The sequence below is a fragment of the Labrus mixtus genome, chromosome 4 (genome assembly GCF_963584025.1).
Source record: "Labrus mixtus chromosome 4, fLabMix1.1, whole genome shotgun sequence".
Taxonomy (NCBI): domain Eukaryota; kingdom Metazoa; phylum Chordata; class Actinopteri; order Labriformes; family Labridae; genus Labrus; species Labrus mixtus.
The window spans coordinates 3,569,633-3,597,434 of NC_083615.1; the positions used below are offsets into that span (position 1 = coordinate 3,569,633).

At 39.7% G+C, this 27,802-nt stretch overlaps 2 protein-coding genes across 4 annotated transcripts in view; one reads left to right on the forward strand and one right to left on the reverse strand.

Annotated features, from left to right (window-relative positions):
* The window catches only part of LOC132972409 (isocitrate dehydrogenase [NADP], mitochondrial), a 375,783-nt gene that overhangs the window by 172,065 nt on the left and 175,916 nt on the right, over positions 1–27,802 (forward strand). The gene's annotated exons all lie outside the window — the stretch shown is intronic.
* sema3d (sema domain, immunoglobulin domain (Ig), short basic domain, secreted, (semaphorin) 3D) overlaps positions 5,129–27,802 on the reverse strand; it is a 37,375-nt gene continuing 14,701 nt past the window's right edge. Inside the window, exons 4-18 of the mRNA XM_061035192.1 lie at positions 25,599–25,661; positions 25,306–25,425; positions 25,093–25,186; positions 24,490–24,618; positions 22,188–22,324; positions 20,277–20,391; positions 19,221–19,290; positions 18,972–19,116; positions 18,244–18,460; positions 17,563–17,651; positions 16,846–16,887; positions 15,981–16,138; positions 13,721–13,785; positions 13,417–13,556; positions 5,129–7,390 (exon numbers count right to left, since the gene is read on the reverse strand). Of these exons, the coding sequence (XP_060891175.1) occupies positions 6,932–7,390; positions 13,417–13,556; positions 13,721–13,785; positions 15,981–16,138; positions 16,846–16,887; positions 17,563–17,651; positions 18,244–18,460; positions 18,972–19,116; positions 19,221–19,290; positions 20,277–20,391; positions 22,188–22,324; positions 24,490–24,618; positions 25,093–25,186; positions 25,306–25,425; positions 25,599–25,661 (2,043 nt within the window). The 3' untranslated portion in view covers positions 5,129–6,931. The remainder of the gene's footprint in view (positions 7,391–13,416; positions 13,557–13,720; positions 13,786–15,980; positions 16,139–16,845; positions 16,888–17,562; positions 17,652–18,243; positions 18,461–18,971; positions 19,117–19,220; positions 19,291–20,276; positions 20,392–22,187; positions 22,325–24,489; positions 24,619–25,092; positions 25,187–25,305; positions 25,426–25,598; positions 25,662–27,802) is intronic.

Here is a 27,802-nt window from a genome sequence, read left to right on the forward strand (position 1 = left end):
CAACAAAATCAACCTAAAATTGGGGTGATGCCAAAACCAAGGCTTAATACATACTGCTGAGAAACCAAGCGGAGATGACATAACATTGGCTACCTCCATTGTTCATACAGTACGTGCCAGTAGGTCTTATGAATACATACCGGTATTTGTATAGCGTTTGACATGGTATGGATATCAGCCAGCACTTCCTTTCCTTACAGTTGATATCTGTTACACAAGTATTTTCCAAATGAAATTAGTCCAGTCCATGTGTCAGCAGAGCAAAGCGAAGATAAATTAGAGATATGTGACCAATTGGAAAAAAAGATTGAAAGGCTAAAGGTCAATGAGGTGTGGCATCAAACTGTACTGAAAGACATATCCATTTCATGGAAACACACACTGTGTTTGCCCCGGGGATCATTGGATGCCACCAGCATATGAGACACACACACACACACACACATGCAAACACACATACTCAAACCATAGCACATACAGTTAGGAATGTCGTCTGCTCTAATGTTGCATACACGTACACACACACACACATCCTCACACATCAAAATACACATTGTAATCCCTAATGCAATAAACCTCATGCAGAACATGATATGCCAATTTATTAAGGGCTTTAAATCAATTGTATGAACTGAGCCATGTGTTTTTGAGTCAGTCTATCCTGTTTCAACACTATACTCCATATTAAAGTTAAAGCCTTTCTTTGAAATGAAGGCTTGTCTAACTACCAAGTACTGATGCATAATCGGTGTAAGATGTTTCATCCTTTCTTATTGCAATATTTAAAGATAACATTATATATATCACAGTTTTGTTTGTGTTCCTTTAGTCTCCTTTACTTTGGGGTCCTGTTACATCATACATTACACAACAATCATGGAGAAAAAAAAGGGAGCTTTTAATTTGTATGTCTAGAAATGGTTTGAATGCAGTTTAGAAGATTTACATTTAGAATATTCTTCATGGAAAATTCTAAACAAATTCCATAAGCAAACAAATACATTTTAACTTTTGAGAAGGACAGGGGTTACAAATTCAATTATTTGCCTGAAAAATATTTGTTCAATTTAGCGGAATTCCCATGACTGAGCCGCACCAATAAATCTTGATAAAGTGAAACATGTCCTCCGTATGACTGAGTGTAAAAACACAGAAAACTGATACAAACTAAAACAGACAAAGCATGGAGTTGATACACTCCCTGATTTTTCCAAATTCCAACATTGACAAAACCTTTGGAACCTTATTTTGAAGCTGGTAAACGATACAACCATTCAGTCATATTTAATCCTCTATATTTTCTCACCTTAGTGTGAACCTTGTGGGTCAATGACGGGGCATCGGAGCACTAAAACACTCTGCCTGGAAAGTCAAGCTAACCTGGAGCTGTTTGAATTGGGGCGACTGTTTGTATGCTGATCCACAAAATCAAGCTTGAAATTTGAGCCCTTTCTTCACACCCAGTCGTGGAAAAATAGCAGCAAATCCTAGCTGGCCCACAATGTTCTGGAAGATTTCCATGTTTACTAGCCTCATTAACCTTCATGACTAAAGGTATACTCTCTTGTGGTTTTGGGTTTCCAACAATACACAGCAGCCACGGGGGCAGCCACATAGGTTGTTTCTAATCAGGCACAGCACTTGGTCCACTCTCTCTCTCTCTCTCTCTCTCTCTCTCTCTCTCTCTCTCTCTCTCTCTCTACCTTCATTTACTGTTTCACTTTCTCTTAACTCTCCTCAGGGCCTTGCCCCTTCACCAGGAAAAACAACACACTCATGACCGTGCCTAAGGGAATAATCTACACAGATGCATGGAAAACAAAACAGTGTAACAATGGAAGGAGTTTGTGACTATTTTAATTCTAAATAAGATGCTGAGAGGTGTATTTATTTGTTGAGGTAATATTGGAACGCACATGATTTTATCTGATTAACTCAAAGCCCGTTAGAATATTTACTTTGCTGCGATTTCTGTATTATCCAGTACTTTATTTAATCTTAAGGAGTATTTGCTGAACTCTGCTACTTTGACACAAGAGCTGTCTCAACCCAACGGCCTCTGTTTTGACCTTCGACCTCTGATGAGAAGAACATGGGACTGATCAAAACCTCGGTGAAAGCTGATATGCACGGATGCACAACGCCGACTGATACCCAATATCCATCAGCTGTCGATGACCCCACGCAGCCCACACAGGAAATCCTGATTAAGTCAAAATCTTAAAAGCCGAGGGGACAAGGAAAGGTCACAGGGTGTTTGGAAGAGGTATCCCATCAAAGCAGCTCCTTACACAACAAACGAAAACATCCATCACAGAGTGAGTTTGGGACATCCACTGCATCCTGCCTGTCCCGCCACAAATGCCGGAGTGAGGAGAGATTATGTACGTCCATAAATCAGAGCAGAGGGGAACACAGGTAGTCATTACGTTGAGGGAACAACTGTTTCCAGCTCACACACAAATACCTCTCGCCCTTCCAACACCCCTTAGGCGGTCATCAATACCGCCCCAGCCCGATGGCTCCCATCCCGGGCCGAGGGGGCTCACTGTCAACGCCTGAGAAAACACACACATCTGCACAGCTGTAAATACCCTCTAATATAGACCTAGAAACACCTCTACGCTCTGACATCTCAATTCCGCTCTCATCTCTTTTTTTTTTTTCCACTTCCTCTATACTCTCCCTGTCAAGGTGTTTGATATCCTCATCGTGGGGCAGCGCTGTGAAAGTTTTCTAAAAGGACAGTGTTCATTGGGAGAAACACTTTGCTTTAAACTCTCGCACCTGGGCGCACAAATATGTGCTTACGGGTGTTAAGATAATGGATGCAAACAGAATGACAGATTTGGGTCAAGAGATATTCGAGCAATTCTGTGTGTGGTGATTTGTGTGGTGCCGACCAATAGCAGACAGTGACATTTACACTTCTGGTAATTGTTTTCTGCATATTTTGAAGTTTGAGCTGCACTTTAAAATCAATATAATAATGTGTATCTGTCCCACCTGATATGCACCAGGATTAAGAATAATTTTTAATGTGATATTTCAATGATAAGACTTCATTATGCATTGTCTTATCATGTATCCATGTGCAGGCTAGGATCTGGTATAATGCAGCATACATCTTTTCTTTTCATATTTTGTATTATATCTTTGCTTTAATACAGTGTATAGCTTCTGTACAGTTTATTTTAATTTACTTAGCTGTTACTACAACTCTTTTTTTTAAAAATTATTATAATGCTATTCTATTTTATATATAATTTGAACTTTTTTGTAGAAGCTGACTCTGGGAGAAACGCACAAAAATTCCAATGTACCTGTGCTGTCCTGTACCTGTGCAAATGGCAATAAACATCTATTCTATTCTATTCTATCTTTCCACAGCTAGTGCAATACATTTTAAGGAAATTGATGATGAATTATTGGTAATGTCAACAATGACAAGTTATTTAATCAGAGCACCTATAAGCACCTGACCACAGTCCCATGCTCTGTATCTGATCTTGATAAGGCTTTGTGGGTCACTGGACACAGGAAAAAACAGAGACAGTGAATAAGGCGGATCCTGTGTGCATTCGCCTTTGTCTATGTGCAAGTCTCCTGTAAGGACTCGACAGGGGGCCTCAGCAGACTGACTCGCTCATTACACCGATCACATCAAATTAAGCACTTTCATTCCACAAAAATCGGATTTGTTTCCACGAATTCTTGTCTCCTTGTGTGAACCCCGCTGTGTCTGTGTGCTTGTCTATCGCATCAAGTCATCTTTACTCACTGGGTTCATCTCCTGAAAATGTAGAGGTCAATAAACTCCGAGCACAGTGGAGTCGTCTACTGGGTGCAGCTTGTGAGGAGGCCAAAAAAAATCAACCTTTTATGTAGGAATGGAATCAAAGCAGAATGCACATTTCTGGAAAAATAACCCGTAAGAGGGATCATAATAATGGTAATAATCTTGTTATCCCGCAACCAAAAATAACAAATAGCAACACTTATAACTGAGTTATTTTCTTTTAAACACCACATAACTCATATCACAGTCTGGTACAAGCAAAAAATGACATGTCATGTTATTAACCAGATGGAAACGTGTTGATTTCAGACAGGCCACACATTTTGTATTTGGGAGATGCACTACTTTTTTTTTTTTTTTTAAGCTCAAAGATAACAATATTAACACAAACTTTTTTACAGGATATATAGATATTTTGAGTTCGATTTATAATGGACGAGCAGGCTGTCTTAAAAAACCTGTTGTGGCTCTTTCCTGATGTTCCCTTTGCCGTTTCCCTTTTGGGGAGATGTAGTTTGTTCTATGCAGCTGACTGATAAATAAACTATAGACAAGAAGGAAGTGCCTGAAATATTTATTGTCTTTGTTACAAGAAAGAGAAAAAAAATCACAGCGGAGAGAGACAAAGTGGGAGACGCGGAAGTTGTTTGTATGTCCAGATGTTTCAAATAAAGAGACTTTATATAGTGTGAGGCATGGAGAGTTCTGTAATTTGTGAGGCTGTAAAATGCCCAGCTTTTCATCATTAAGACTGTAATCGCTGTCTGATTTGGATACAAGAGACATATTAGATCAGTGACTGAATTAAAAGGCTTTTAAGGAATCTGAACTTTCTCTTTTTGTTGTTTGTGAAATGTGCACCATGTGCATTCTGTATGATGTTACTGACGTTATAGTGTTGGTCTGTAACTGGTTTTTAGTTGATCTATTTTAAGGTGAATAATACTTCACACTCATGCTACATAAGATGCTGCTAACTTTACAGCTTCACAAGTTTACTCTGAGAAAATCACAAGTTTTCTTAGAGCAGAAACTTCTATATTTTTAATGGTTACCCTTTAGGATGGCAACTTTCCACACACACACACACACACACACACACACACACACAGCAGACCAGCTGGCCCTGAATCATTCTGACATCTGCATACAGTGTGCAGGGAGTTGAGTTTCTAAATCAGGAGAGGCTCAGCTGATCTAACCCTAACCCACTCCCAACCTGTCTGCTGCTAACTTGAGACAGCCTGTACCTGCACTATGACCATATTACATTCTCTGTAGATTAGATTCGATCTCTTCACAGAATGAAAGGTACTTTCAGGGGAAACAGAGGCTCCAAGACACATTTATTTAAATAACTTTTTCAAAAAACAGCAATTAGAGCAAACATCTAAAAAAAAACCTACAGTACATAGGAGGAAACATTTGTACAAAAATATGTCACTGTGTTAGTACAAACATAATACATGATTATCAACTTAGTTATACAGATCAGTAATAAGACTAAAGTGAGCATGCTGTATCTCCTGTACAGGTTATAACAATATTTACAGTCATTCAACATGAATGCATTCTTATCCCCCGCAAGTAAACTCGTACCCAACTCACCCAATTAAAACCCTTCGACTTCCACACTAAGAAATCCATTTGCAAAAAATTATTTGTTGGTAAAATTGTGTTCCTGCCTCTTCATTAAAGGCTTTATATGCGATTTTTTGATCCAGCAGATGTCGCCCTTGAGCACCAGCATGAAACCAAAACAACTCGCGCTGCATTGTTGTGTTAGCATGCTAATGCTAGCGATCTTTATTATGCTCGTATCTTCACACTGCATGTAAATTTACCTGAAATGAGCGTGATCTAGAAACACAGTTAAGCAGTGAGTACAGTATGTTATTCTTCTTTTCTCTAGTCCCTCAATTAAACAACTTTTATACGTGAGGGGAGGAGTCAGCCGGCCGTCCAGGCGATGTAAACAAACTGAAGATAGGACTTTGAAAACTCTGAAAACATCACAGACAGTGGGACTCGGGTGTTACACCCATTGTAGACAGTCATGACTCACAGAGTTATTTTCAGAGGATATACTTGATTTATATTATATTTAAGTGTGAAAAATCACATATAAAGCCTTTAAGCAACTTTTCAGGTTATATTTTTCAGATTATCAGGAAGCAGATATGCAGGTCAACCACCTGGTTGACTTGCCTGTTTAGGGTTACTTTGGACATGAATGGATTTCTTTCATTTCTGCAACAAAATGTTTAGTTTTTTTCACATATAAACAGAGTAGAACTTGTTAAAGAGTAGAACTTGTTAAAGAGTAGAACTTGTTAAAATAACCTAAAATAATTTATTTAACAAATTGAATGAGTAGCAATGGTTAGAAAAGGTGAACAAAATAAGAAATTAGCGACTTGAGCCAGGCCGTTTGCGTAGACTGGCAACTCAACCGAGCGGTCGACCAAGTTTTCTGAGGAACCGTAGATATATATTTTTTTTATTTTTGTTAGAGGGTCTATAATGATATGTGAAAATAATTTTGCTCTTGTTCTGTGAGATTTCTGAGGAGCTGTGCGGCGCCGACTCACTACCGGTATTTTCCACAGTTTTAAGACAATGATCATTATGTACAGCAGCGCCACCCATTGGACATAATCAGGGTTACATACACTATTTAAATAATACATTTAAATACAGCAATATGGTAGCGGAAAAAAGGTCAACCGCGCAGTTACAATGCAAGTCAAAGTTAAACCATATGTTTCAATTGAATCTACTAGTCACCTCTATAAACCAAGCATGTGTGTTGGGACTAAAACTTTGCAAGTAAAAACTTAAGAAGAGAGCAGTCATGTTCCTGTTGCAGTCCTTCATCTGATCAGCTTATCTTCAGTAGCAGACCAGCTTAAACAGATTCAATATATGATTTAAATAATTGTACACAACCCCATTAAACTCAATTATCAAGTACGCAAACATGCTTTTATTTTGAAGTTGTGATATTTTAGTTTAGTTTGGCCCTTTGTCGCCTTTGCTAGCTCATGAATTGATTTGTCGTTGCAATGTCGTAGTCATGTAACACAACTGCTTCATTAGGGAGTTATGAAGAGCGAACCCTAAATGTTTCATTCACTCCTCCGCCGTCCTCACCGCCCTTTCTTGCTTTTCCACATTATCCTTCCTCTCCTGGTGGTGTCTCCTGTTCCTGCTCTTCTTCATGTCCTGAATGTGCTTCCACTTGCCCACTCCTAAACCTTTCCCCCGCACCCTGGACGGCCTCTTCTCCAGCCAGAGCGAGTCGCAGTACTCCTCCAGAGTGCCGACGGGAGCGCTCATCGCCCTCAGGTAATCTTTGTAACGCTGGCGGGACTCGGCTCCGTGGCGCGGCTCCACCGCGGGGTCCTCGCTGGGCTTGGGCCTGCCGTCCAGCTGTCCTTGCGTGACGAGTTGCAGCGTGAGGCGGAGGAGGGTGTGCGTGAAGTCCGAGTGCTCTTGAGCCATGCAGACGTACGCGCCGGCATCAGAGGGGTGAAGGGAACGGATGAGGAGACCTCGCGCTGTGTGCACCACGCGATCATCCAGCCGTACCTTTGGAGACAAAAAGACACCGCTTAAATACACAGGACATGGGACTTCTGCTGTCTTTAACTTAAAATAAATTATGAACAATCGCTGAATCGTGATATTTTTATACATTATCACGAGCAACATATTGCAATTCCCACACCTATACAAACTATATCATTAGATATATACCTTTCTAAAATTGTCCTTGCAATTTATTTGTATTTACAAAAAAACAAAAATATTTATCATCAGAATCAGCTTCATTGGCCAGGTATGTTTAAAGGCTTAATATGTGATTTTTCACACTTAAATATAATATAAATCAAGTATATCCTCTGAAAATAACTCTGTGAGTCATGACTGTCTACAATGGGTGTAACACCCGAGTCCCACTGTCTGTGATGTTTTCAGAGTTTTCAGAGTCCTATCTTCAGTTTGTTCACATCGCCTGGACGGCCGGCTGACTAACATACTGTACTCACTGCTTAACTGTGTTTCTAGATCACGCTCATTTCAGGTAAATTTACATGCAGTGTGACGATACGAGCATAATAAAGATCGCTAGCATTAGCATGCTAACACAACAATGCAGCGCGAGTTGTTTTGGTTTCATGCTGGGGCTCAAGGGCGACATCTGCTGGATCAAAAAATCACATATAAAGCCTTTAAACACCCAAGGAATTTTACTTTGGTAAACTGTGCTCTCTTTGTACAAAGGTATAATATTAAAATATAAGCAAAGACTAATATGCACAAGGTTTAATAGGATAATATGAGATAATACTGCAGTGGTGAGTAGTGCAAAGTGTCTGATGCATGTTTCACTCTTAGCCTAAAACAATCAAAATAAATGACAGCAAATAACAAAACACCACCAGGATGATACCTGTCACCTTGTTCACACACACATTCCCACGCCTTATTTGTATCCAGAGGTGTGTTAAACACGGTAATGACCCCTGAAACAGGAAACACATTGACGTTGGGTGTGGTGAGAGTCGAACCACAATGTGGGGGGGGACAAAGGACCAAGAGTCATGTGGTGTGAAGAGAATTTAAGATGCGTGATGAGTGTGAGCCGTCAACAAAGGCCAAAGATTGTTCTGTTTTTTGTGTGCGTGTGTGTGTGTGTGTGTGTGTGTGTGTGTGTGTGTGTCCATGTGCTTGTCGTTAAGGTCGTGAGTAGCATGCTAATGTTTACGGTCCCCTCTTTTCATTTAAGCATCCAGCGTGATTCATCAGGTGTCATGGCAGCTCTCAGGGCCTAAAACAACACAGCTGTGTTAAGAGGACAGAAAAAGAGTGTAAGTGTGTGTGTGTGTGTGTGTGTGTGTGTGTGTGTGTGTGTGTGTGTGTCCTCTGCGTGTGTCTCCATGCATGTGGGGATGCTTCAAAAGATTACCTCCAACAGCTCTGCTCCGACCCCCCCCCCCCCCTCCCCCCGCCCCCGCCCCCCAGGGGTACAAGAAAGCAAGAGAAGGAGGCCCAAGCAACAACTTTATGCAGGACACCAGTGACACTAGCCTGTGTGTGTGTGTGTGCTACATAATGTGCTTTTTTGTGCACACTTGTGAGGGTGTCTGTGTAGCTCTGTGGTTGTTTTTTAAGCCTGACACTGATGATGTGGCAGAACCACAGGCTGCTCAGAGTCTTTAGACCTCGACCTTTACCCATTTCAGCCTTTACCGGTCCGTCTCCTATCACATTCTCTTTTCCATGACACACCTCACTGCCCCGACTAAACACATGAGATTCATATTGAAATCGTAAAAAAAAAAAAATCTCCCTATTTCAGTGGCTCGGATTATGTTGAGCAATTTATTGTTCAAACATAAAAACATTTATTGTTTTTGAGTTATTTATCCAGTATTTATTATTTGGTTATTTGTGTGCCTTTGAGGCTGACTTCTCTAAAATAAAGGCATCTGTGACTAAAAGGCCAATGCCAGACATTAAAGCTCACCCAAGATGGTCTGTCTTTTATTTGCTGTACCTGTGGGTATCTGGACATGTGTTTTTGAGCAAACAAACTCCTGCAAAGAATTTTCAAAACATATTTTTCCTGGAGTAGTTGCGTTAAGAAGTGACATATTTCTGTGTGTGAACAAGTGTGCCTTCATGTGGAGAAGCACAATGAAACACAGCTTTTTTTAATAGTCTCTTGAGTTATTAAATAAAGTGGTATCAGGTTAAGAAGGCCGTGCTTTTGGATGAAGGTTACCATAATCCATTCTTTTCTGATTACAAACTTTTCTTCTGGGGCCAGCATTCCACAAACTCTCAAACATGCTGTGAGGGAGACAGTAAAAATCTCTTTCCAGTTCACATCTTTGACAGCTAACTTTTTTTTTTGTTTTACAAGAGGAGAAGAGGAGGGAGTGTGAGGGAGGATGATGAGTGTTTTTGTTGTGTTCGGGCTGCAGGTGCTGCGAGCATCTGGCGGAGGACGCCTTGATCAAGACTCATCAGGAGGCAAAAAAAAAAAGTGTGGAGAGAAATGCATAAGGGGAGAGGCTGTGGGAAACAACAGGAGAAAAAAGCACAAGATAGATGGATTGGAGGAGCATGATGGCAGGAATTAAGTGAGGAGAGATTAAGGTGGGGGGGATAAAGGGCAGAGGAGAAAAGGGGGGATGACAGACAAAAAAGGAAGCTGAGCAGGCAAAGGAGGTGAGAGGTAGATATGAGCCAGACACTTCACACATCACCTGATCCAACACCACACACATCCAGCTGTGAGAGCACATAGACCACCTACTTCTACAACAGTGACACCCTACTCCACAGAACACAAGATATAACATAAATCACTGACAATGTGTTCATGGCGTGCATCTTTGCTGTGAGAATTTCTAATTTCTTTAAGTTCATCTACAATCTCTGTTTTCTTTGCTTATAGTTGAAAACTTTGGGTGTTGAAGGAGAGAAAACATTGACGAGAGCTAAAAAGCACAAAATCAATTAGAAAGTGAGTCCTGAAGTGAGGGACATCTTTAGAGCAGCCAGGCTCAGACAGAGACACTGAAGAATTAGGTCATAACTTATCTCCTCCAATCTTTGACCTCAAACTCAACGTGGATTCACTTGACCTCCTTTTACTTCCGTGTTGACTTACAGCAGCATTGCTAATGTTCGGCCCGAGACAACAATCAACAATCATGTGCTTATGTGAACCCACATGAGAAGATGTTCTTCTTTCAATCAATCAATCAATCAATCAATTTTTATTTGTATAGCGTCAACTCATAACAAGTGTTATCTCGAGACACTTTACAAAAAGCAGGTAAAAGACCTTACTTATTGCTATGTTACAAAGATCCGGCCTATCCATCATGAGCACTTTAGCAAAGCAGCAAAAGTTACAGTGGTAAGAAAAAACTGCCTTATTAAAAGGCAGAAACCTTCGGCCGGATCCCCGGCTCATGACGGCTCTTTCACAGCTTTCCAAGCCTTCACGGTATTATGTAATCAAATTTATCCATTTGAACTGTTTCCCTTTTAATCTGATCCTTATTGTCGTCTGTGGCCTATTAAATGGTCATTTATTTGGCCCTCATGTATAAAGTTAAAGACTGTTCTGCCATAAATCTGAGTTACCTAGGTTACCCTCACAAACACTGAAGGATTCATGATTAACTTTTTGTACTTTTAGATTTAAGGACATTCTTTGGCCACTTTAACCCTATTTTACAGTTTCACATCATGATGGACCAACTGTGGTCATCAAGTCAAACAAACATCTTTAATTGTACAATCATTAAATTAAAATGCATCACATATAGCTACTGAACCTGCCGTGGATCACTCGTTCTATGCACTTTGATTTCTTCACCCTCTGTATCTATCACATATTGAATCCTGAGGCAGGAAGAACTCCTGTGTTCACTCCTTCATCACTTTGTCTTTGAGTACAAGAGGTCACATATCATCGCACGGCTACACACACAAACACAGAAAAACACCCCGTTGTGTTCATTACCCCGAAAACACATGGCTGTCCCCAGGGAGCGCTCTGTTATGATTTCTGCTGAGGTGGGATCATAAAGGGAACACGCACACGGACACACTCTGAGGGGGGAAAACTGCAGCACGGGGCCCATAAAAGGAACACATGGGTCTTAGGGTGACCTCTGCACCTGTCAGTGTGTTTACAGTCACCCCTGAGAGGACAGGGCGAGCGGTTGTGGGCGTAAATAAGTGTTGTGGGAAGTTGGAAACAAACTTGCAATGGGGGTGAGGAGAGTTCGGATGTTTAGATAAAGGGGGGGTGGGGGGGGGGGGGGGGTGAGGAGGCTGAGGTGCTGAGTAAGCAGGTCTCTGTTGTCTCATTCAGGAGACGAATGTCATCATCAATGAGTTCCCTTCAACACCTCAAACACAAACACATTAAGCTCGCCGTCCTTGTGTGTCCTTTTGCGTCCACCCTCCCGTCTCCGAGGATCCCACTTTGAAATGGGACAAAATATCCCATTCAATGACGATTAGCAACAATTCACTTCAATTAAATACAAATTTTATTTTGTAGGCTCTTTTGGGGGGGAAGCAACAGTGAGATTTGTTTTAATTTGGTGCCACAGCTTGAAATATACTTTGAATTCTACCCTTTAAAGGGCTTCTTTCTGCACCCTCACATACGCTGGTCTGTCACTTGGTTAGGAATATTATTTATGGAATCTGTAGTTCCCCTTGGACAATCACTGACTACGTTTACATGCACACCATTTTCCTATTAAGGTCCACATTCTGGTTTAGGCAAGATTCAGAAAAAGGTGTTTACATGCTCCGTGGAGTGCTGAGCTACTGGAATATTCCCGTTTACATGTTAATCAGCGTATTCTGAATAAACCGTAGTAGTAGTAGCGTCATGACAAGACGTCATCTAGGGGCGTTCTTTTCGCACGCAATGTATTGGCATTTCCACCAAAGGGTTAGGGTTAGGGTTAGGGTTAACCCAGCTAACCCAGTCCAACATGCTTGCTTTTGCGCTACACTGTGTAATATTCTTATCACTTCTCCATCAAAGTGTGACTGGAACACTCGTTCTCATTCACCTCCTCAACCGTGGCCGACAAGAACTTGAGAAAATGGTAAACGGAGCTCTACGCGTTACGCCATGGATACCAACCAGAGCCCCGCGGAGACTTTGGATGAAAGTTCACAGCCAGGACTGGTGGGTGTGAGTAGTAGTAGTAGTAGTAGTAGTAGTAAATTTGTCTCCTCCTCGCCCCAAAAGTGTCAAGTCTTTTGCGTGTTTCTCGTCATGTTGATCATGCGCAGAAGTAAACAAATCCTTGAAGTAGCATATTCAGGAGCATATTCCGACTAACAAGTTTACATGACCCAATATTCAGGTTGATACAGGCATACGCCAGGGGTCTTATTCAGGTTTTTAATAATCGGAAAATGAGCTTAATCGGGTTATGACAATTGGAATAAGGTGTTTACATGACTCCTACGCAATCAGAATATTGTAATTATTCCGATTAATACAGGAATATGGTGTGCATGTAAACATAGTCACTGTCACTTAGCCACTGAAGTCAGTTGGCTACTTGATGAAAAAGAAAGAGATAAAAACCATTCATGTGGTTGTTTACTGATTTTTCACTTGAGATGGATTATATCCCATCCCTGTCCGCCCCTCTGGAGGAGTTATTTCTCATCTTTTTCAATCAGAGAAGGAGCTGCTGCAGAAGAGTTCGCAAAAGCCCAATACATTTGTAATAACTGATGAGACCCTGGACTGTGATTTGTGGCAGGACAGTTGCTGATGGGGTTCAGGGCTCAGACATCACGGAGGGCGAGGTCGATGTCAAGCATGATGTTTTTAAGACGCTTTGAAGCTCTTATGTAAGTTGCCGCAGTACCTGTCTTTGACTCTGTTACTTCCCTGTCTTCTGAACCTTACAGGAAAAAAATGTAACCTCTCGGGGTACATTTGACCGAAGAAAGGCAAAACACAGTTCACCTTCAGGCTTTAGAGAGAGAGAGTGGGAAAAAAAGAAAGAGAAAGTGTGTTGGGCGTGCGGGTGAGTGCACTCGCTGACCTCCTCCAAGCGTTCAGATCCAGGTCTCTGTTTGTACCAGCGGATCTGGGCCTGTTGAGATTTGGGGATGCACTCCAGGAAGGTGGAGTTGCTCTGTACCCCATATAGGACTCTTTGTTCCTCCTTTCCTCCAACAAGACCTAAAGGAAACACAACTTTGATTTATCCTAGAGTCACTTGTCACTTGCTTCTAAAACAGAAAATAAAATGCAGGATTACTCCAACGGCTGATCAAAGTGTCTGCAAAGGCATGAACAGACGTTCTACTTCAGACAGAAAGAGGTAGAGAACTAAGTCTACATACTGTCCTCTGTGTCCCAGCAGTGACTGGCAGGGTCTCCGTGCTTGATGTCCTGTCTTCTGGCTCGCCTGGAGAACAAACACAGACAAAAACGAATCACATAGACTGTAAAAAAAATGTCATGTTATGTGTTTTTACCTGCAGTGTGACAGTTTCACAACCTCAGCTCCCACGTTCAAGTGGTTATTAGGCGACATAATACAAACATAATTAATACTTATGAAGTTCTTTTACCAAAATTTGAGATATTGAAATAAATATTTCTAAATGCTAAAAAAAAAGGTTAATAAAATTGCCATTTATTTCTTCAAGTATCAGAACATCACAGATCAAACACACAGAAATGTGATATCAGTGATATGATTTTTATTTTGTCTCTAACTTGAAGGGTTTAAGAATGATTCTTACTTCAACCGGTTTAAAATTAACCTCAATATGTAAACCAAATAAACATCATTATAATCTCACATCAGGAATTCCATACACTGTATACAGATCAGGTAGGAACATGACATAAAAGAGGCTCTCACCATAAAGCTGAAAAATGTTTTTTTTAATCCCAAATGTCCATAAACTGAAAAAAGGAATGCTTGCAAACATGTGAAAAAGTTGAAAAGTACCTGCAGGCAACAATTATTCACTCGAAATGTGACTTAAGATGACCTCTGAATACTCCTAACCCTCAGTTCCTTCTCCTCTTTGACACGTATTAAACTTTACTGTTCAACCTTTAAAAACTACAGAACTTCTTACATCATACTGAAAATAACTGAATCTTCTCATCCACAGTTACTCACCAAACATTTTTAGAAAAATGCCCTCACTGTTTTGTTTATGGCATTTGCCTCTAGCTTGTTGTTGTTGTTCACGTTGGCTGCTTGTATTTGTATTGATTCACCTCCTCTGCGTCCTGTCATGCCTGTGTGATGGGACATCTGCAGCCTACACGCACTGACACTGTGAAGATCAGCTGTCAAAGAGCCATGGAGAGAAAATAAAGGCCTCCTCTATTCCACAAACTATAACAGCTTCCCTGCCGGACAATAATGTGGCAGTGTGACCTCACACTGTGTGGTATACATTCTGAAGGGCCCTGATCTGTGCAAGCTAGCACGCTACACAACGGGGAAATACACAGACACACATGAACTTTATGTGTGTCTTTATGTAACTTTAATCAGATACAGAAGAACATCTCAAATCTATGCCTCAAATGAACTCATACACTCAAGAAAAAAATGATGTAAAGAACCATCAAAAAACAATTTCTGAAATTTGAACTCCTTCAGACAGTCCATAGAATTAAAGAACCTGCCAAGTTAAGAAACACACAAACAATTTATGAGTACATGAGTCATTTTCCAGTCTTTCTTAATTTAATGAAACCTATCTAGACTAGGGATGTCAGCATTAGTTTAGTTTAGTTTTAACAGCTATTCTTCCTCACAACAGATTGTATATATAGTGACAATGCAAAAAAGCATCAACTAAAAGCATTAACTAGTTAATCATGATCGTGGCTAAGTTTATGTCATAACCTTCGGTCCTTACTTTATTTCAAAACAAAAGCTGGGTTGAATTCAAAGAGCATGTAAAGTACTCTAAGCTAAATACAGTACAACATTTCAAAATAAAAGCCTAATTATTTGTATTTTTAAATGGGAAATTATGGAATTTCAAACATCAAAATGAAATTAGTCGGGATAACAACATTTTTTTTTAATTTAAATATGTATTTAGTTAAAGGCTTTATATGCGATTTTTTGATCCAGCAGATGTCGCCCTTGAGCACCAGCATGAAACCAAAACAACTCACGCTGCATTGTTGTGTTAGCATGCTAATGCTAGCGATCTTTATTATGCTCGTATCTTCACACTGCATGTAAATTTACCTGAAATGAGCGTGATCTAGAAACACAGTTAAGCAGTGAGTACAGTATGTTATTCTTCTTTTCTCTAGTCCCTCAATTAAACAACTTTTATACACGAGGGGAGGAGTCAACCGGCCGTCCAGGCGATGTAAACAAACTGAAGATAGGACTCTGAAAACTCTGAAAGCATCACAGACAGTGGGACTCGGGTGTTACGCCCATTGTAGACAGTCATGACTCACAGAGTTATTTTCAGAGGATATACTTGATTTATATTATATTTAAGTGTGAAAAATCACATATAAAGCCTTTACTTGCTTTTAATCATTCAATGTGTTTTCCATAAATGACACTGACACAAGCGCGTGCATGTGAAATCGTGTAGCTTTTACCTTTTCGATGCAGGGATGTATCGTGAGCACGTGTTTCCATCCCAGGCGCAGTAAGGATCACGTGCCAGGCAGCATTCAGCACAGGCCTGACCGTACAGGTGACATCTACTGAGTGACACCTGGGCAAGACCTTCACTTGAACCCACGTAGAGCTGTTGCTAGAGTGAAACACACACCACAATCTGCTTTAGGGAAGGTAGACACGCTGATCAACCTGGTCAGGTTTACCCTCCATGATGTAAATACATTGGGTTATTAGTGGGAACGTATCTAAAGGGAAATTAAAGCACTAGAAGCAGTCCATAAAATTTGTTTATAAAGTTTGTTATAAGAGAAAATAAAGATTTTGGTTGTGATGTTAGACATATTATTTGTATTCATTAAAACTTCATCAAGTTTCCTACTGCACAAGAACAATCGGGCTAAAGCCAATAAGTGATTTTAGGAGTCCTCAATGTAAGGATTTTTTTTACAAACACCGCCCAAAGGATCTGCTCTGACTCATCTAGAATCAAACAGATCCCTAAACCACGTAAAACACTTGCCTGCATTCACATACAGACATTCTCACACACACACACACACAGGTCAAACTTTGTGGAAGATTAATGGAAGCTGTGATTGGGCCTGAAGTGTCTACTGACACCACTGACCCCAAACATAATGAGGCAGAAGGGTGGAGAGAGAGAGCTACAAGAGAATGAGGAAGGCCGAGGAGAGAAAGAGAGGAAAAAAACACATGAATGATATGGAGTCAGAAAACAGTATGCTTTGTGCCACATGATGCGTATGCACACATTAATGCAGGATGAAGAGGGCAAGAGAAAAACAGCAGAAATAAGATGAAGAAGAAAAATGCAAAAACCTGTTTTGAAGACATCTCCATACTGAGGATGGGGGTGGGAGCCTGCAAAAAGTAAAAGAAACAAACTAATAAGTATAAATTCCAGTTCCAGAGAAGTTAAAACTACACATGAGGCTTTTGGTTATGAGTTAAGAGAAACCCATGTATGTAGTGGAGTATGTATAACAATCAATCAATCAATCAAACTTTATTTATATAGCACCTTTCAGACAAATTAAATTGCAGTTCAAAGTGCTTTACAAGAGTGCAGAAAAGTTATTGACAAAAAAAGTAGTTTATAAAATCATTGATAAAATCATTGAGAGTCTAATGCACACCAATAATAATTTAAAAAATGTGTATAAAAATTTAAAAATTAAAAAAAAAAAAAAAAAACATATATATATATATATATAAATAAATAAATAAATAAATAAATAAATAAATAAATACATAAATAAATAAATAAATAAATAAATAAAATAAAATAAAATAAAATAAAATAAAATAAAATAAAATAAATAAAATAAAATATGACACATAAAGGCAACAATATATTACAATTAATGCATAGGAGAAAAGAGGAATGATAAATGTTTCCCTTTCTCGACAAGTCAACTGTCCCACCAAAGACGGCTGGAGCAGTTTGGCATCATCAATCAAAAGCAGCGCTGCAAGAAATTAAAAATGTGTTTGTGCTAAATGTTTGTGTTTGTGGAGTTGTGTTCTGCACAGAACCTGGAAGACTTGAAGTTCTTCCAGCACCACTTCTTCTGTCGACCAGTTCTCTTGAGTGATGCTCACCACCTTCAGGATGGAGCCAGCGTCTGTGATGAAGAGAGGAGGGAGAGACAGGAGAGCAGAGGAGGAGTGATAGGGATGAATCAGGCAAAGCAAACTTAATGTACTTTTAATTCAGAATTTAATCAACAACAAGCCATGTTTGAGTCCTACAGTGTATTGTTTTTTACACTTAATTACAATTCATGTTTTTGGTCTGTACACTCAAAAACTTCTCGCAAACAGGGGGGAATCCACACTGGACTATACTAAATGAAAAGTCTATTATCTATAAAAAATATCCCACGACATGGAGGTTAGAACTATAAAACAGAAACAGTTGCTTCTGTAGAGTCCATAAATTCCTGTCAGAAGGCCTCTCCAAAGGCAACATCCCATTTATATCACTGCCACTTACTAAAGAAATAAATACAACGCTTATAACAAGCTTCAAAACCAGTTACCATTTTCTCCCTCTCTTCATTTCTAGATTTCTCTCTTCAGTCTTAATAGTTGAACAGGATCTAAAATATTTTGTCTGAGGCTGAGGACAACTCGTGGTGATCTAGTGCCCTCTGCTGACCAGAGAATGAAATGTCAAGTGTGGATATGGGAGGAGAGGTTTGTATGTGTTCCCACCTGTTCCCAGGAACATGACCTCATATTGTCCATCCTCTGCCATGACTCTGTCCACCACGATCTGAGTCAGGGTGTAGTCCACCCGTGTGAACACAGGCCGTCCGGTCAGAGGGTGGACCGAGCGATACATGAGAGGGTGGAATCGAATGAAGCTGACCACCTCATCTGGGAAGTCTTTGGTGGTCTTGATCCTGGGGTCGTAGGTCTTACTGGGACACTGAAGGAGAAAAATAATATTGTGCAAACATGAACCAATTTCTTGATGCGTTCCATCCCTTTTTGTGTTTAGTCACAGTTTTTCACCTCTAAATACTGACAAGTCGTTTCTAACAGTTTACTGGTGCATGTCTCCCTCTGGTGTTCAAAACAAGAACAGCAGGAGGCAGACCACATCTGGAACATCTGTGTCATTCCTGCTTCCCCTCTTGGTGTGAACTAAAGCTTGATCACTTTTAACACCTGAAGCATTCTTTGTATATGCTTGTCCTTTTCTTGATTGCGTTTTTTAAACAAAATGAAAGAAGAGTCTGATTAACATCGAGTAACTTAATCAGAACCACAGTTACATCATGCAGAAGGAGTGTGCAGATGTGAGCGCAGCAAAATCATTATTCTGCCTTTTAATCAAATCATGTCCATGTTTATTTTTTGTAATTAGCATGTAGGTTAAAGGGGTTTATTTCATTTTGGTAAGAAGTTATCAAATAGGAGCTCTGTGTTCAACTCACTGTTCCAGGTCGCGGGTACGGTATCCTTCCCTCGTATTCAACCCATCGGTGGTCGGGCCCTTCCTTGTGGGCGTACGGTCCGTTGAATGCAGCCCGTATGTCCATCATGCTGTACACACACACCGCTGACCCGCGGAAAACAGAGCTAGAGGGGCAAAGTAGAAAACAAGAGGACAGGGTTAAGGCTCAAAAAAAAAAGGAAAATGGAGGAGGAAACGATGACATGTTGCGATTAATGCTGAATTTTACCTTGAGGTGGTGAAGACGGCGTACACTTTAGGGTTTTTATCATCTCTTGTAGGGAGCAGAAAAACATCCTCTGAAAGAAAGGCGTGGAGGAACATGAAGTTTTTGTCTTTGTGCACTGAAAAGACTTTTTGTTTTCCCATTTAATCCAAAAGGTCCTGAAATGTATTTTTCTGAAGCTTCAGAGAAAAAGTGATCCGTTCCATTATATATATATTTCATAAACTACATCATACCAGTCTTTCACTGATGGAGTTACTGGCTGGAGCCATTTCTTTGTTGTTGCCTTTCTGGCAGCAATGCGCAAGATTCCAAATAAATATTTTGTTTTGTGGTTTGTGGATGAATGCAAGTTAAAAATGAAGACTTGGTCCCATTTGGGTATGTGGGTATCCTATATCTCCCCTAAACTCCCTTCTTTTGCTTAATCTGGTTTTACTTTAGTTATGAAACCCTGTATGCTTTGTTTTTGTATGTGCTGTGGAAAATCACCCCATGTTTTACAATTTGTCTTTTTATTTGTTTTGTTCGGTTCTATATCTATTATTATTTATTTTTTTCTATTTGATTTATTTTGTACGACGGAGGATTAGGGCCACGTTAAAAATAATAATAATAATAATTTCGAGATTAAAGTCGTAAATTTACGACTTTATTCTCGTAAATTAACTTTAACTTAACTAAATTAAAAAAAATATAAAAAATTTACGTGGCCCTAATCTTCCGTCGTAATTTTGTTCTGTATAAATACACAAAAATGTGAAAAGAGGAATCACTCTATTGTTTAACCACAAATGAGCAATATGTACAAATGTCTGTGAATGTGTGATTCTAAAAAAAAAAGAAAAGACTTTGTTGCAGCTCCAGCTTTATTAATTTATTAAGCAGAAACTACATATATATATATATATATATATATATATGTATATATATATATTGACCTTTGCTACCACTGAGACACTGCTGGTGCAATTAGAAGTTTAGTGTCTCTACTCAAAAAGAAGTTTCTGAAATATAAAACTCACTTCATAAGAACTTTTGATTCACACAGTCACTTACGGAGCTCGTTAAAGTGTGTGTCCACTCCGTCTGGACCGGGGATGGAGCACACCAGTCTGGTTTTAAGGAAGGTGGTCCATTTATTGGTCAGACTCCTCAGCCCACCTACATCATTCTGTTTAACACAAAAACACACACTGCTACAAAAATACTCATTCTAACCATCGTGCCAGCAGCCGTCCAATATGGCCGAAAGACAACCACAATAAATAAAACACTGCCGCGATCTGACTGTAATCCATCTAATAGACCTTCACACGGAGACAACACAAAGCACGGCGGCCTGACTCTGGTTTCCTGCACTCTTTAGGAAAACAAACAGGTGAAGCACATGTTTCCAGTAAGGATCTGCTTATTTGGCTGACACAAAGGAGCCCTTCTCGGTTACAATAATGATGGTCGCAGTAGATGTAGAGGGAAAAAAAGAACGAGAGAAAGGAGGAACGAGGTAGGGAGAAACATCAAAGGAAAGGAGAAGCAAAAATGGAGCTGCAATGTTGGAAGCAAGCGCCAAACCCTGTTCTCTTAGCATATGAATCGCTGTTTGAGTAGCGTCCTCTGATTGAGCTTTGGTGAGAGCGCTCAAGTGCTCCTCTTTGTGATGTTAGAAAACTTAAGAGAGCCTCCCTATTAAAGTTGGCCGGCGCACTAACTAAGTCATATGAAAAAAAGATCGTTAAGGTTCAATACACACAATAGCACACTGTTGATCAAGAGACAAAAAAAAAAAAAAAAAGTAAGCACTTAATGAGGATGTTTATCACAATGGTGATAATCTTCAAAAGAGGACTGAAGGAGAAGGACCCCGATTCATTTTACATGCAGAGTAATAACACACTCGGAAGATAATGAACGTGAGCGAGGGGAAAAATACAGAGACCAGAGGAGAGATAGCTGCAGGAGAAAGAGTAGAAGATTCTCCATCCAGTCTGCTTTACAGCTTACTCCCAAGTCATAAAGACGCTGAAAGCTCGTCTCTAAGAATGTAGCAATAGGCCTCTGAATGCTAATGGGAGACTGCTGCTGCGTGGGATAGTCCTCTATCAGCACACACTGTATTCAACGTGTAGTGAAATGTAAGTTCTGTCATGAGCATTACATCCCTTCAAAGTGTCTTGAACGGTACTCCAATAAAATGTTCTTTCTGAATCGACCTGTTATCAGAGACAGTGAGTAGGTTTACATGCAGTTACAAACAGTCGATTTATTAGTCCGACTAACACTGGACTTTTCAAATGCATGTGATCGTCTACAGAGATTTTTAAAAGGAAACTGTCTTCACATTTAATCCACGAGGTCAAACTTTTGCATATCTAAAATATATTTCTTTTTTTTCCATCAACTCACTCATTTCACTCCCTTTTTAATAGATTAATGCCTGTTTCATTTAGCTGATAGAGGGTTAACATTTTCAGTCTTTCTATTGTATGTATGTGTCTAAGTGTGTGTGTATGAATACGTGTATAGGTTACTGTATATGTGTTCATATTTAATTTTGTTTTGAAATTGTGTAATTCAATTTGCTTAGTTGATTTATTTGTCTCTTAAGAGGTGAGGTCCCTTGACCTCTCCTGACACACCTTTCATTTTTTTGTTAATCATATTTTGATGTATTCTTATATGTGTGCTAATAAATAAATAAAAATAAATAAAAATAAAAGAGTCAAATCTCTTGAAGTCGGAGAAACATACTTAGATAATGCATTATCATCAACACACTGTCAGAATCGACGACACCATGTCATTATCAATGGAGCTTTATCTTAAATATACAGTAACCAATTTGAGACTCACACGCGTCCATCCCCTTCTTCCTTAGTTATTTTTTCCAACCATCTTTCACACCCTGGCCTCCCCTCCATTCCTCTGTATACCTCCCACTTTCACCACCTCTCTCGTGTGATATCTCACCTTGCACACACGAGCCACTCGGGACACGATGCTCTTGTCGTTGCCTTCCCAAGACACCTCCCGGAAGAAGAAGTATATCTTATCATCGTCTGGATTGTAGGTGTCTGCGATGGGGTGAGCGGCTATAAACCTGGCCTCTGAAGACACATAGAGAGCAAAAAAAAAAAAAAAAAAAAGAGAGAGAGGTGTTAAAATGAGTACGTTAATGGCTTTTCCATTTGCTGTAGCCTTGGTGTGTCAAGAACACTGGTGTCAGCACTTGTTTGGTTACGGTTTCGCTCTATTACTAAAGAGAAATAAAAACCATTACCATTACCTAACCTTTGTTGCTTTAAGCGGGATTGGTTCTTTCTTTTGGCCACTTAGGGCAGCAGAAAGAGCTGAGAAGAGAAAGTAAACACAACTCTGACATTCCACAATATAGCTAAATAAAACATGAACACAATGCTCAATAAATCTGGACTCTTCTTCTTGCTCTGTGTGCACTACCATAAAATTAATATATGTTGCTGCATTATGCATTATCATGTTGCCCAGCTAGTTGCTTCTGTCCTGCATACATCAGCTGCCTGCTGCAGCCAGAACCTGAACAAAAACACCAAAGTTACCATTAAAGTAAGGTTGCTGTGGAGCTGAAATGCTATTATTTTATAGGAAAACAATGACTATTGAAGTTTTACAAGTCAAAAAACAAACAAAAGCTTTGAGCACTGGCCTCTCGTAACAACATGTAACATTCTATAATCTATCCAGTCTCCATTTTTTTTTAAATCTTAATCTCCTTAGAAAACAATCCGTAGCTATTAGTGAATACATGATGAGGAGTTAACGGCACAATATGTTTTAGAGTAGGTGTTAGTTTTATTTGTACCACTACTATAAAAGACAAAATCAGGAAAGTATTTGGTAGCTGATAAGCTAAAATGCTCAATTGCAATGCAAAACTTCTAAATAAAAAAATTAGGATTTTTGCAGTTTTAAAAGTAAGTCTTCAAGCAGCTGCAAATGCCTGGATTATTTGTGTTCAATAACTGTATGTGGATAAATGTATGTATATGTGTAAATGCAGACAGTACATTATGCTATCATTGTTGTTAAAAGCATTGCGGTGGGGTGGGACTGAGGGTGGTTTTGGGTGGTGGATCGGGGAGATAAGAGGGTTCGGGTAGGGATGGGTGGCTTTATATTTTGTATTCTGTACATCATGCAACAAAATTTTTAAAAAAAAAGTCTTCAACAATGAAGTTTGTAACAATATGTTACACTATAACCGAGCCAGTCTCTGTATTTAAAATCTTAATCTGCAAAATATTACTTTCCATAGATCTCAAATGACTGATAAACACATGTAGTGTAGTAAATAAAAAGTAATTACAAAAAAAAGTTTCCTGACTTATGCTGCAGGAATTGACATCAGAAAAGCAATTTCTTAATTTAAGAATAAAGTTTTAGCTAAATTAAAAAATAAACTGTTCATAATGTAAAACAGAAAAAGGAACGTATAGCATGTTATCATCAGTGTTCTGGCACAGGAGGAGGGAGGCTCCAAAGGCTAAAAGTCTTGCAGTGACATTACACCAACATTAGCTCAACCCAGACGAGCGGAGCCAACCAACAAGAGAGTCATTCCCCGACTGGAACAACTTAGTGTACGACTGCTAACACTTTGGATAGTAGGTCATTGTTAGAGGGATGTTCCATGGGCTCACAGGGAACAGAAACACTGTAACAAATTATTCACTGTTTCTTTCTGCACGCCCTGGGCCAACACATGCACACTGAAGGAGAGACAGAGAGAGAGAGAGAGAGAGAGAGAGAGAGAGAGAGATAATTGTTGACATCTCTGACTGTGTGGTTGTGAAATGTGGAGACCATGTGTAAGGATTTAGATGCTGATGACAAACTGTTCATACACGACAAACCCATCATTGGCTTTAAAAACACTGGAGACCCGGAGATGTCAGAAAGAGAAGATGACTGTGCATGCCCGTGTGTGTGTGTGTGTGTGTGTGTGTTTTTGTGTTTTTTTGTGTGACTAAGGTTGTGAACTTCATGGCACACTGTAAATTTCCCCCGTAGGTGTGGTCCCTCTTCAGCTTTGACTCATATAAAAGTTCCAGAGAAATGAATCAGTGGGCTGTTTCCTCTACACTGGAATGCCAATAACCATCCTGAGGGCACAGAGAGGCTCTTTGTATCAGTACGAGAGGCTGGAAGTTAAAAAAAAAAAAAAAAAAAGCAATAACAAGTTTTTGAGTGCACTCAGCGTGTTAAATGTGCAGGCATGTGTGTGTGTGTGTACCATTGATCCAGTAGTCTTCAGAGATGTCTGTGCGTATGTAGTGCTGGTCAGGTGGAGGGCCGAGGGAGCGTGTGAATGTCGTGTCCTTGCCCAGGAAGTCCGAAGAAGTGCCCGCGTACAGGTACTGATCTGGACCCAAAAAAAACACAGAGCAGGCAAATCAATCATGACACCTCACAAAATATTCAGTGAGGAAAAAACTTCAGGAAAATACATAAAAAGTAAAACCGTTTACCTCAGTAAATTTAGCAGAAACACAGCCTGAGAAATATTTGCAGAAACGAATGTACAAAAAAAGATGAGGCTGAAAAAACTTGTCAATTTACAGTTTATAATTTTGTCTCACTTCACTTGTTTTATTGCCTGAGAAATATCTGCTTGCCGCCTTTAACTTGGCCCAAAAGTATTGGCAAAAAAAATTGGGGGCAAAAAGGATGCATAAACACTTAAGGAGGATAAAGACTTAAGGGAGAAGCACAATTTCGTTCCGGGTAAAATTGTGATGTTCAGAAATACATTTCTGGTGCGTGGGCGATAAGGCAGGCAGAGGAATGCTGAAGAGTTTTTTTTTTTTTCTTTTTTTTTGTGATGGCCTCATCTTACCTGTGAGGATTGAAGTGAACGACTGCAGGGGATCAAAAGGACATTTCAATCTGCCAGACTCCACTGTAGAAGAAAGAAGCTGGAACACACCATCCTAAGATAAAAAAAAAAAAAAAAAGGAAGAATTATTTCACTTTCAAAATATAAACCAAACTCCTAAATTGTGCTTTAATAATTTTTGTGCCTGGTTTCGCTGACTCATATTGACTTTACCTCTCTGCGTCCGGCGATTTCGACGAAAGCGCAGCTGGGATGGAACGCTCCCGTCCCACAGGCGTAGACGTGTGTTCGATTGTAGTTGTGGAGGACCCTGACAAAGTTGGCACACTCCAACTAGTATGAGCAAGAGCAGAAAACCAGCAATGAGGAAGGAGTACAAAAGGTCTGTTAGAACATGTAGAATGCATTTCATGGTATGATAAAAACACCAAAAAAATCCATATGATTTTTTTTTTCTTTTGTGTGAAGCAAATTTCTGTTTCACTTCATTCCTCTGCAACACTTACATTCGCATTTTTTCCTGCTAGTCTGCACATTTCCACTCGGTCCCGGGGAGCAGGCCAGTGAATCTAAGGATGGATAAACAAAAGGAGACATACTTAACATCTCATAATGTAGCATGTTGGCCTTTAGCCTCAGAAGTTAAATACTGCCTTATACGGTTATTTTTCATTTATACACTAGCATAATTCATTTTTTTTTTAAGATGAGAGCTTTATCTACAAACATCCAGAGGATTGTAATGCACTTTATACCTGTGTGAGCCAAAAAAAAAAAAAGAATATAATGTGTTTAAGCTGCAACAGGTTCCAAATCCATTAGCCAGCCTTACAACAATCCCCAAAAGGAGACTCTTTCATACTCCTGTTGTGGTTACTTTACGCTAAGCACTTGTGCTTTTTAAAGAAGAATATCAAATTTTATGGAGCACTTTAAAGGGTACCAGTTTGAAAGTTCCTGACCCCCCCAACCTGATAGGAGCCTAAGTGCATCCCAATATCTTTTTGAAGCTCCTTTTAAGTGTCTCTTTAAGGTTAAAACCAAAAGGGGTCCTTACCATTTGTGCAACAAACTGCCACAAGAATTTATCTTTGGTGTTTGTTCTGTTACTTTTTATTTATTTATTTTGTATTGTGCTCACTTTCAGTCAGTGCATTTGACAGTACTGTGTGTTCATAAAAAAAAAGTGTTTTATAAAATATTGGGAACAACGTAAATGTGTTAATCATCCCTCTTTTGCAACACCATGGGGATTATTTAAAAAAAAAAAAAAAAAAAACTGATCGCAATAATGGGATTATTAGCTCCTCCTGGTGCTGGTACGGGTATATCATCCAGCGTCCCTTCAATGTTCCCCTCCATCCATGTTCACACATGTGTTATAACAGGCTTATGTGCTTAGCCTGTTACCTCGCCTAAATCCTACCAAGGAGAGCTATCGCCAAACTTATTCATGGGTCGACAGAGCCACACACCAGAGCAATTATCGAAAACATCTCATGATTTTCAAATCATTGCATGCCACGGAGGAATTCATAGAGAAAACCATTGTGCAGTGGGATGTGTTGTGTACATGGAGTGTCCTGGGTAAAAAAAAAAAAACTTAAAGGGATACTTCACCCATTTACATTTAGCTTTGTATCATTAGAAACCTGGTAGTATTTTTGAATGGTCGTGCATCCAGCCCTCATTTTCCCCTGAGATGGGAAATCTTTGTATTTTTAAGTCTGAAAAGGAGCTTCAAGTGACGTAAAAATCGTCATATTGCGTCACTGGAAGCTGTTGCGGTTAGCGGGATGAAACTACAACGCTAGTTCCTCATATTTTCGACCACTGAAGCTACAGACCAATCACAGATCAGTGGGTGGGAAATCACTCCCAGAATCGAAAACTTAACGTCCGCCATATTGCTTGGAAGCTATGCTAACAGGCTCTATGGAGAAAGCTGATACTGGCGAAAAAATATAAATATAGCGGGGCCGCCGCAACACAAGACCGGCCTGTTGGCAGCAACCATCTCACGGCTATATTGCTGGACGAGGAGCCCGGGCCAGTTCGAGCTGGGGCGGACTGGTAGTGTCGGTGCTCTCACTGTTTGTCTATAGACACAGACATAGAGTCTGTTTTCTGACAGGAATTTCCAAGAAGAATTTCCAGGAAGAAATCTCTGAATCAGTTGAGGAAATGTGTTGAAGTAAACATGTCTGTACATGTTTTTATTACTATATTTCTACTGCTAAACTGTATATTTTGGAGAAACTGTAACGATCGAATTTCCCTCTAAAGTATTTCTGATTCTGAAATCGAGGACCTTAGTGGGAGTGGCCTGCGGTGCTGTGCATACTGGGATTTGGTGTCTTTCATCAACATGAGCCAAAAAGACACTTTCTGCCTTTTCTCGGCCAAGAAGGCACCAACTTCAAAATGTATTTCACATTTCTACTACATATATGACCCAATGTCAATACAGATTCATGTTTCAGCGGGTGAAGTATCCCTTTAATATGGAATGATCAATGGCCTGGTTACACCATCTTATATTGTGGAATGTAAAGACTGTGGAAACAGTTTAAAAAGGAGCAGCTATCTCCGGACAATCAAAGTAGTAACAACTGGAATGCTTGGGAGCAAAGTGTGTTAAAGTGCCCAGAGGTCAGGTTTTCAGGTATCTCTCTTCGTTAAATGATATACACAAAAGTTTGCATTTTCT